A 12,031-nucleotide genomic window follows, 5' to 3' on the forward strand; every position below is an offset into this window, starting at 1 on the left:
CTAGAGCTATTAATAGTAATTCCTAAGCAATTATCTGAAAGAAATGTAAACAGTTTCAGTTTAGATTATTGTGTTGCTCTGGTCACTATTTTAGACCTAAAATTCAGCTACAATAAACAAAGTACTTTATTTGTACAGGCATTAAGATATAATTATGTTGTAACAATAGCTAAAAAAAAGTCTTCCCTCTTTAGCAAGTTAAACAGTAAAAAAAAGGACAAGATTATCTTCTATTAAAGTTACAATAAAATTCCGCCCTCAATTATTTAATTACACCCTTGCAATATTTCAGCACATATATAGATTCCACCATCTTTATATATGCTTAAAAGGGGCTTATTATGGTTTTCAGCTCCAGCATGAAATAATTTCCTTTTAAAATAATTTTAAAGTGTGATGTCTTAAAGATTTGAGCAGGAAGAGTGGCTGAAAGGATCTGAACATTAAAATTCCACTTATTTTACTACCTACTCCTGCCTACTCACCAATAAGACAGGCTCATCAAGGATTAAGGATACAGTATTCTATATTACTTTATCCTTCTATTCTTCCTCTTTGCTCTTACCAGTTAGCAGAAATGGCTTTAAAATATGCATATGAGATTTCTTAAGTTCCTCTTCCACATCCCTTTTACAAATCACACTGGTATATGCAACTATTAGTCTGTGATTACATGTCTGATAACCTCCTCCCAGGAAAGACCTCGTGCCTTGGAGTTTGGCTGACAAAGACTGTAATCAGTTTCAGATCTTCTTTTAATTTCTGTTTTCACACAACTCACTAATATATATTAGATATTATTGTGCTGAAGTACATACTCCAAATCCAACAGGACAAACAGGATTGCACCCTGTCACACAGCTGCTGCAGGTTTTCATACTTACTAGCACTGGGGAAGATATTCAGAACACAATTCTGCATCTATCTTGATTTTATTTTCTGAACAATATTGAGGCAGAGAGGGGCATTTTATATTCTGGTTCCTCCTGAAGTTATGAATATTTCAATTTAGCCAACATTTACCATATCAAGAGATTTCTCTAAGACTACTGGTTATAATCACAATTCTTCTGAGTGCTGCCAACATACATGCAAGATGTGAATATTCTCTTGATCCTACTACTTTCCTGAATCCTTTACTCCCTCTACTATAGTTTTTTACATGGTAAATATGAGAACCATAAACCTATGTATAATCTTCATCTATTGATCTGACTACTTGGTAAGAGAAATACTAGTTTATCTTCTAATTACTGCTGAGTTAAGCATGAATTTTCAATGCAGACCCTTGTAGAAAGGCTTCAAATAATCATTTCAGCAACAAAATCTTCTAGCAATACTTTCTGCATGACAAAACAAGCCATGAGTACTTAATTCCTGAAAGATTGCTCTGGGGCTAATCTTTCTGTGGTACCAGTAAAAGTCTGCAATGGTGTTTCCCATGACATACTGAGAGCAGATTCTCAGTCTTCAAATGTGTAAATTTACACATACATTCTTTTTACATTAGTAAAGCAGTCACAGGAACTTTTACAAATGTATCTGATGATGCAAAACAAATGTAATGAACTTACACGTCTGTCTTTATCTACAAGGGAGAAAAGTAACATGGTACTTTCAGAAAAATCTAATGTTCTTACCAAGAAAAAGTATTCTAACAATTTTAAGAGTCTCATCTGCTATGCATTAGACAACAGGGAATGCTGCATGAATGTAAAGCTCCCCAGAATACTCTCGAGGCTGTGACAGACACTGGCATGTCCCTTGTTGGACATAACCCAATCTGTTGTCTGAGAATCCAGCTAATGAACTCCCATGAATTTATATTTTCTAACCAGTGGAATCTAGTTAGCATCCAGGCTCAAATGCCAAGGTCATTAGGCACACTCCTGAAGCTGGGAAAGAGGGTTTGACTGCCTGCCCGACCTGCTTGCTCTCACTGCACAGGCAATTCAAACCCACTTTTCCCCCAAAGAGGTTTCCAAGACACATTTAAATCCCTCAGCAAACTGGCAGATATGAGCAACAGGCACACAGTGAAACATAACAGCATTACTGAGCATCTGTAAACATGCCATTAATTTTACATGGAAGGAAGATGCTCAGGAGAGGACTGGCTAAAGGAAAACAGAGCTTCCCAAAAACAGAGAGAGCTCTTCTGCTCTCTTGCCTTTGCAGTGGCTGCCCTTAGAGAGGGGAGTGCTTCTTTATGTTGAGAAAAGCAGGATTCTCCATGAAGCATTAAACTCCCCTGGCACAGAGATGTTCCTCTAACAAAGTTAATAAAAATGTCTGAAAACAGCAAATCACTCAGCTCCTGTCTCTTTATAGATTTCTGTTCCCAATCATTCTCCTCTGGGGGCTGTGGAGACCTGCCAGCTAATTGTGAGGACAGGATGGCTCTAGGCTTGTCTCTGATCTGAGGATGATGTTATTATTTCTTCATAATTGTTTACTGTATAAAATCAACATCGTCCTCTCCAGAGGAAGATTGCTCAGAGTTGCTCATGAGAGCGTTTCAGCTCAGTTGTGGGCCTGCTGTCGTCTTGACAACATACTCATGCCAAGGTTAATGTCACATCAAGGCACTGTAAGTACCTCCTTCCCTTGCAGTTATTCTTTCAACTGTAAGGGTAGTAATGCAATTTAAAGTTTCTTCATTCTTGGCTGACCTTTAGGAGTATTGATTGCAATTACACAAAGAGAAGTTTCTCTGAGTACTGTGGGAGTAATTTAGGTTGTGGGGAAAACCCCTGGATTTTGGGTTGTGTTCAGAAAGCACAGCCCTGAAAGCAATCACCTCTGCATTTTGTCCTGGCTGAGAGAGGGACTCTGCCCACGACCCCTCTTGCGCCACCTGAGCTTCATATGGGAACCTTCCCATTGCAAACCCATCAGTACAACTGAGCTAATGCTTTTTATTAAGTTCATGGGGATTTCACAATTCAATGTTCATGAAGAACAGAAGTGCAAGGCTTTCTGAGCTACTGCTACGTGTGAAACTTCCCTAAGTCTTGGAAAACATAGTCCCAATGCAGAACCATGAGACCACACTGAAAGAAAAGATACAGCTCTTCTTCTTTTACTACAAAGTAAATAATTTTAGAATATTCTTGCTCATTGTCTTGGAACCATTCTTGATGTGTCCCTGGGCAGAGCCTGAGGCAGCAAGATTTGCAGGTCAACAGCTATTTTGTTAACTGGTTCAGAAACACCAAGGGCAGCAAAGCACCTGCCTGTGCTGGTGTCCTGGGCAAGACACTCCTCCCTGCGTTATTCTAATAGCAGTCATGCTTATGTAACTGATTAAATAATGAAAAATACATCTCTGCTGCTTGTGGTACATGCAGGATCTTACAGGCACAGCCTCCATGCTGCTTAAGCTGTGACTTGGGCTCGGTCAGATTTATTCCTGCACAGTCTCTGTCTCCCCCAGGGCCACTGCCAGCCACTGAGTTCCCAACATCCACCAGAACCCAAACGCTATATTCTTCTTGAAAAATATGTGGATGCTTTAATTGTCTCCCTGGGTTTCTATGACAACCACAGCAACATAAACAGCCTTGCTGGCAGCCACAAGAGACTGAAATCTCTGCTCTCTTCCCTCCCCTCCCCAGAACTTCTCAATGTAGAACATACCGTAACCAAACAAATGCAATTAACAATGGAGGTGGTATCCAGTACACCTGGCTGGCACTGGGGAAATGTCTTGGAAATAAAATGCATTACAGTATTTTATAGTAACAGTCAAAGCATTGCCCACTACATCAGTGCTATCAAAGTACCTTGGGACCAACAGCGAAAAACAGTGCAAAGCTATAAATACATAAACAGAAGTTTTCTGTGTCAGTCTGCATGGCTGCAGAGAGCTTTAAAAAATACATGACAAGGCCTTCTCTGTTAGTGCTTCTGAGCACCTCCCACCTTGGTGGTAGGTTACACATCAGGAATAGATAAGCCCCTGAGTAAATGTCAGGAGAGTTGGGGTTCAGATGGCTGCAGCTCCCAGCTTTCCAGCAGGAAAATCATAAACAAGATGTGATCAGAGCAGCAGCAAAATGCTCTGCATGGCACTGTCAGCCCGAGTCCAGGAGAAGCTGCTTCTCTAACTCCTTCATCAACATCATGAGAGCTGCTGCTTCTGCTAATGCTCAGACATCTGAGGTCCAACAAGTCCCAAACAAATAGCTCAGAAACAAATTTCTTCTCTCCTGAGCAAAATTAATGGCAAAATAGATTTTCCATGAGCCAAGGGTAACCCTGGAGGTTTTAAGCCATTTAAACTCATTCATCTAACACCGGATGCATGAAGCCATCAGGACACACAGGAGTTGCAAAAGAGGCTGCTGATAATTACAGCTATCAGCTGTCCACAGCCCACAAAATCATCTCTCCAATTATTATACTACTTTCTGATCACCATAATGCCATGTATATTTTTTAAGTAATTGCCCCTGTATGTCTAGCTTATGACAAAGTAACTTTGTGAAAGAAAGGGCTGCAATTTCCTTCCCCAGTGCTGTAGTTTGTCTCAGGCATTGTTCTCCCTATGCTGCCAGGGAGATACAGATGCCTCTGGCTGCTCTGAGACTCAACTGGGGATGGAACTGTGCTGTTTTCCCTGCAGCAATCTTCCCTTGGCAGGGAAATCCTAAGGCTTTGTGGGACTGATTTTGCTGTAAACCAGACTCAGGATTTGAACAAATGGAGCTGGGGAGTGGTATGAGAATCTGAGCCCATGGAAACAAAATCTACGGGGATTCCCCATGGCCAGTAAGTAGAAATACACCTATCTGTGGAGAGAAGGAGCAGAAGGAAAAGAAGGCAAAATGCTTCCCTCTCCCACAGGGCTTGGAAGGCACAGAAGGCACCACCTGACATTGCACAGCTTGAAGGATCAGCTTTTTGAAAACTGAGGCAAGAAAGAAATTAATGAAATAAACACTAGAAATGGTGAGGAATATTCAGAAAAAGAAATGTGGATATTTTATTGGTTTTCCATCTTTAGGCAGGACTTTCACAGTGGTGACTACCAGTACAACATATATAAAATTTTTTCATTTCCTTTTGAAGGATTTTAAGCAGGGTCCTCATGGTATGGAATTCTTGCACATGGAAAGACTGCATTTTGCAATATGAAAAGGAAATATTTATTCTCCCCTGTCTAATTTGCTCCAACAGGTTGTACAGCAAAGAGTCTATGTGAGACGGAATCATGAATATGAAATAATTGCCTATGCCCACATTTACTATGCTAAAAAATAGCACTGGCTAATGAAATAGTTTAATTTTATCTATTAACTATTCATAACATTTTTTGTTTGCATTTATGTCTTTCTGCATTCTAGAGTGATTCTGCTAATTGCAGACAAGCTACTTAAAACTACAGCATATAGGAAATGAATGTTGACTTGGAATATAAAGAGACATCTGTTACCTTACAAATATGAGAGTCCACACGCTGCAGGTCACATCAGGGTATCAGGCAATATGCAAGGTATATTTCATAATGTGACGTTGAAGTTAGTGACAAGCAGGTCAGATGAAATTTTGTAGTTTTCACAGTTATTTATTAACTGTAATAACCCCCAAATGATCACAGTGCTTTTAAATTAGGATTACAAAAAATATAAGCTTCTCTTTTCTGCACTTGGAATTAATTACTAGGCCTAATGGTACTGAAATCAAAATGAGGGCAATTTTAGAGTAATTTAAAATTAATGATTCTACAATTGGTAGATATTTTCATACTTTTTAACTTCTGTCCAGTATGACTCAGTGCCTTTGAGACAGTTTGGTTTAAATTCTAAGAAATGTGTATGAAAGTTAATAAAATAAAAAAAAGAAGAGGCCCAAATCACCACACAAACCTTTGCCTATTCCCTGAGTATGTTCATGGTGTGTGGGTGGCTGAGATGAATTCTGTCGAGGTGGTTTTCTCAGAAGTAATTACATAATTCCCTTGTGCCTCTGAACCATTCTAAACCCCAATGCAAGCCCTGCTCATTACTAAAGTATTCATAAAGCCTCTACAAGACAATGTTCCACCTCACAAAGCTTTCCTTAGGCATAGTCAGCACTTCAGAAAACCCGAAGGTTGCTGTGACTTCACAGGAAGTTTTGTGCTGCATAAAAAAGAGGTGTGATGTATTTTGCACACGTTTTTACATTCAAGTGCAACATATGGCATGACACCCCTTTCAGGCACAGAATCACAGAAATCTGTGGCCAAACCCCATGCTTTCGACAATTTGATCTTTTCAGATTTTGATAATTTTAATTAATTCAGCTGAGCTGTTTCTTTAGTAGGCCAATATTAAAAGTGTGGTTTAATTAATGTATTTTAAAAGAAAATTAATTCAGAGGGCTTTAAGTATATAACAAGGGAATGTGCCACTTCAAATGAATGAAAAACATTAAGGAAAGGTAATTTTCCTCACTTCTAGTGTACTTTTGCCATGCTTCCTAAGTGACAGACTACACCAAAAGGGCTGCACACATCAAGGTCAAGCCTTTAATTTAAGAAGTAATCACCCATTTTTGACAATGCCAAGTTACTTTCTTCTTCCTGAACATCTTAAGAATTTAACACTTTCTGTAAAAGCAAAATTATTCTCAATAGCATAAAATACACTCTCTGTAGAGCACAAGGCTAAAAAATCTTGACAAGTGACATACCTGCCCCAAGCTGCTTTCATTGTAGAGTGTTTATCAACAGGAATGCATGAGGACTCAACAACACTTGACTTATTCAATTTGTAGCAGAGACCACAGTCTGGATCTAACATACATCCATTGCAGTAACTGAAAGAGAAAAAAAAATACTAAAGCAACACTTCATTCATTACTGGATGTCAAAACCAACAGCATCTCCCAGTAAGTCTTGGAATGCACATAGCTAAGTTGTCAGGGTTGGAGACAAGACCAATCAGTTCTCCAGAAAGTATCACATATTGCTTTCAACCTCTTCTGTAACACATTTTGGTAGTCCATCTGCATCTACCCTGTGATACCTGATCAAGTTGTAGGAGAATTCATTCATAGAATAAATTTAAATTGAAAAAAGACAGACTGGAGTTGAAGAAAAAGAATCATCATAGAATCATGGAATGGTTTGAGATGGAAGGGACCTTAAAGATCATCAAGTTCCAATGCCCACTGCCATGGGCCAGGACACCCTTTACTAGATGAGGTTTCTCAGAGCCTGATCCAACCTGGCCTTAAACAGTTCTTTGGATAAGTCATCCAAAAGTTCTCTGGGCAACTGCTTCAGCAACTTACCACCCTCACAATAAAAGGGCTTCTTCCTAATGTCTAATCTTAACTCTCTATTTCAGTTTGAAGTCATTCCTCCTTGTCCTGTCAGACATCATACCTAATCACCCATCTAGAATTTGGGCACCCATGGATGTGAGTCAGTCAGAGACCACAATACCACATGGCTGTCTCTGTGAGCAAACTCAGCACCTGAATTTCCACTACATTTGATGGAAGGAGTCATTATGTCAGTGCGGGCAATTCACATACAGGCACCAAGTGCCCAAAAAATATTCCATCTGCCCCTTACCTGTCACTGCAGAGTGTGCAGGGCTTTTGCAGATTATTCCCATGCACTTGCCAGCTCTGTAGAGATGTCTCTGATTTCCTTGGGAGTCTCAATAGGCAGGAGATGCTAACATTCAGGCAAAGTTTCCTCAGTGCCATTCTGTTGGTTGCTCAAAGGACTAGATAGCAAAACTGTTCTCTAGATACCTCTGGCTGCACTGACCACATCCCCACTGACTCTTCTGGCAGCCTAGACACCAAGGGCCCTACAGATACTTCACTGAGGAGTCAGTCCAAAATCTCTCTCTAAAATGTGACTGATGGGGATGTAGGCATGTGAGCTACAATAGCATCCAAAGCTCCCCATGCAGTGCAAGTTACCTAAAGCTGTTGGCACAAAGCCCTGCAAACACTCACTCACTGCTCCTGTGTTTGAACTATACAGGTATTTATCTCCCCTGGAAGCCATTTTAGATTCAGACACACATTTTCACCAGTATTTCACCCTGAATATCTCAGGGATAATTTTAGCCAGTAAAAACTAAAAAAAATTAGGTACTGTAAAGCATAGAGTGAGCCTGGAAATTTGAAAATAAAATTCAACTTTGAAATGCAACATCTGGAAATGTATAATTAAGCTACCAAAGTAGCTTTAACATACACTCCTGTAACAACAAAATCAAGAAAATAATATTTTCTGAGAGTGTATCTTTAACACAAGAAGGAATCGGTGAATTAAGGGATATCTTGCTTAAACTACTTAATCATTATGAGAAAAAGTAGAAGTAACTATAACAAAGTCTCAAGAAATTAAAACAGCAAAGCAGATTATATGGATATAAAAAGTCTGAAAGTATATGCTTAAAATCTAGTTATTCAAACTCTTTGTATTATGATGTTTCTAAAAGAATTATAAGGTCAATTCACATGGTAGATGGCAAGAAAAGGGCTGTGTTAAGAAAATTTCCCTATTTCTCCCGATTTTCAGAAAAGTGTGCTCTTTGCTATTGTGTTCTTTGTAAATTATTAAATTACTGCTGAATTTCTACGTTGTCTACATTTAGAATATAAATTCTTTTAAACACACCTTCCTCTGCCTAACTGATTGGTCAAATTCCAGACTAAACAGTTTGGGGTTTTTTTAATTAGGAAAGCTGCATTAAATCTGCTCTTGAGATATAGACTGCAGAAAATATTTTTCATTTTTCATTTTTTTCAGAAAAAAATTTCATTGGAGATGAAACAAAACTTTCAGATAAAGGTCAATCATTTTATCTAACTGTAGAAAACATTTCTTCTCTTGCAAAGATAAATGAGAAAATTGTAATTCTGCAATTAGCAATCTTCAAAGGAAAGGCCAATACCACTATTACAGTAGTGAGACTTAGTTGCATTTTGTTACATTGATATTAGTACATCAATGGGCAGTAACCAAGAGTTTACAGGAACAGAAGACTGCATGTGAATGAAAACATTTTTATAAATCACAAATGTATTCAAGTATGCAATTATAATACAAAAAATGTATAAAATTAACATATTTTCTTATATTGAAAAGAATCTCATGATATCAAACGGGATTGCAACATATGATTTTCAAACTATAGAACCTTTTCAACTGAAATGATGTAATCAAAGTGCCTGTAAGCACCATGAATTTCTAAAAAGATACAGCAATTAGTGTCATCTTTATGGTGTTACCAGCAGAGGACAGGGACTGGACACCTCCTGGTTCCCTCAGTGTCTGCACAAGAATCAATACAGAGATGAACAGCAGAGCTGAATTTGCACTGTCTGCTCCATCCTGCTGGGTAACTCCACACAACCTCATGTAGTGCTGGTATCGGTTAGCTAGTCAAGTGGGAAACACAAAATATCTTATTTATTCCTACTCCCATCCAGAAAAAAATGAGATATTTGAGTATTGATTCCTGTGTCTGTTTACATGGCTGCTGGTTCAGCTGATCCTCTGGCTTTATTGGATATTGTAGAATAATTCAGGTTGAAAAGGACCTTTAACACCATCAAATCCAACTGGTCTTCCTGCTGGCATTCAACATAGTAAGGGCTGCTGGATTTCATGTTTTGCCAAATGTCAGAGGTTATACAGAGCAACTGCTAACAATTTAACTAACTTAAAATTATTCTTTTCCATGGTTTTTCTGAAGTTTGTCTTCCAGATTGAACAGTTAAATAACAGCTCTTTCTAAACCCTTGATGTTTGGGCTAGGATTTCCTGTCATCCTATATAGTGAATCCATCCAATCAGACACTGACTTCTGATTTTAGAGACAAGATTTATTTATGCCAAAGGAAATACAGAAATCTAACACACAAGACCTAAAGCACTTCAAATCTAATGCCCAGCAGACTAAGAGCAGGCAGTTGCTATTCAGAACATTTGGCATTTTTCTGTGCCCTGTCTTATCACTGATATAAAATTTTATGTTATCTTTGATGAGGGACATGGTCATTGCTTTTTCCAAGATGAAGACCAGTGTTTTTTTCCTCCAAAACCCCAGCATATATACATTACAATTGTTTCATAACACAATAAAGAAACCTCTATCAGTTACTAAGTCTAATAATAATAGAAAATGCAGCATGAAATAAGTGAGGAAGGTTTGTTTCACTGAAGCAGTTAAAAAACAATCAAACGCACCATGTACTGAGGCTGCTCACTTTAAAAATAAAATATATAGTTGTTTCAGGGTCCTTCCCTCTAGCCTCATTATTATCTGCTAAACTATGTAAACAATTTGAAATTGAGCACATATTCTGACATACATGCTCATAGTGATATAAATAATAAAGGATATAGAATATATCAGGAAAAGAACTGCACAATTTAATACTTACTGACATGAAACAATTTCTAAAGAGCTCGTTCTTGTTCTCAGAAGTACCTTATCAGTCCTATCAATATATATATATATATTGAAATGTATGTCTGAGGATGAATCCTTAAAAATATTGGTAATTCTTCAAATCCCACTAGAGATCAGTTATGGCCTTGAAAGCTCTATCTGAGAGTACTCTTGAATGTCTAGGTAGGAAAGGAAATTTGCATCCAATCATAAACAGGAGATATGCTTCCTCTAGTTATCCTGAGAAATTTCTATTTGTGCGAAGTTTACGAGCTAGTGTCTTGAAAACAAGTTAATCTGTGAAAAGCCAGTTCAAAATTCCCAGGCAGGCTGGTGGTCTGTAAGACTGACAATTCAAGACTGAAATACCTGGGAGAGATTATTTGATTTTGATGAAACCAGGCAGCACTACAGCAGAAAGGTTTTACAAGGAGCCTGTTTCCCTCCCTGCTTGCCAGCTGGGCTCCTAGGCAACCCAGGGAAGGCAAGTGTCTGGAGGGCAGAGGCTGCAGCCTATGAGGCACAATAACAACAACCAGGCTCCAGAAGTCCAAAAATGCCCAGCTTCTCTGCAGATCAGTGCCATGAACTCAATAGAACAAAGTAACCTGGCCTCTCAGTTCATGGGGAGCTGCCACGGAATGGGATTTCTGCTCAAACATCACAGCATGTTTGCTGAGGAGCTGATGGACAGTCAGCAGATTAGATATCCCCATGTTACTGTGATATTTTCTGAAAAATCCCTTCACCAGGATTTCTTCTCCTGAGAAGATGAGAAGCCTCAGCTTCTCCATGTTTTGCGATCTGGAGATTGTTTATCCAAACATGTGAATTGTTTTTACTTAATGACCGATCACCGTCAGCTGTGCCAGACTCTGAGGAGTCAGTCCCAAGCTTTCTTCATCATTCTTGTTAAGCCTTCTGATGTATCCTTTTCTTTCTTTAGTATAGTTTCAGTATAGCATTTTTAATATAATATCATAAAATAATAAATCAAACTTCTGAAAACATAAATTCTCAAATTCTCATCTCTCACCTTGTCCTGGGGACCTCACAAACACCACATCCCCAACCCTGTGATTCCTCACTGATTCTGCCAACACACTGAACACACGTCCCCTTCATCCAACAACTGATGTCTAGAAAGACTGACAGCACCAATTCTGAGGTTCTTTGATAGCAACTTCTTGCCAGCCTGAGCAGCAGCAACTTTCAGAACGCTCTGCTTTGGATCAGCCTGCCCAATTAACTGCTCCTGAGGTCAGAGGTTGATCACAAGGGCCACAATGCCATCCTCTCTCACAGAGATCTTACACTATGTGGATGAATTACTAATTGACTAGCTGTGTACAGTTTTCTTGATAGCAAAATTACTGTTTTCTTTCTTCCTAACAGTGTGGTTTAGCAGGCTCTAATGCAGTCTCTAAAAATACTGTATAAAATCTCTGACCTGCCAAAGTGACTCTCCAGATGCTGATGAAAGGTTCCTAACTACTTTTACCCCCCTGCTTAGAATACTCCATACTTATGTTTGTTTCACCATTACATTTTGCACTTTAAATTTGCAAAATGACCTTGTAAGTAATGACTCTCCTACAATTCTCAGAATCTTGTAATTT

General features: G+C 38.7%; 1 protein-coding gene across 2 annotated transcripts in view; it reads right to left on the reverse strand.

Annotated features, from left to right (window-relative positions):
• The window catches only part of SLC2A13 (solute carrier family 2 member 13), a 142,241-nt gene that overhangs the window by 19,413 nt on the left and 110,797 nt on the right, over positions 1–12,031 (reverse strand). For both annotated transcript variants that reach the window (XM_030959455.1, XM_030959456.1), the window contains exon 7: positions 6,679–6,804. In XM_030959455.1, coding sequence (XP_030815315.1) covers positions 6,679–6,804 — 126 coding nt within the window. The remainder of the gene's footprint in view (positions 1–6,678; positions 6,805–12,031) is intronic.

The sequence above is a fragment of the Camarhynchus parvulus genome, chromosome 1A, assembly GCF_901933205.1.
Source record: "Camarhynchus parvulus chromosome 1A, STF_HiC, whole genome shotgun sequence".
Classification (NCBI taxonomy): Eukaryota; Metazoa; Chordata; class Aves; order Passeriformes; family Thraupidae; genus Camarhynchus; species Camarhynchus parvulus.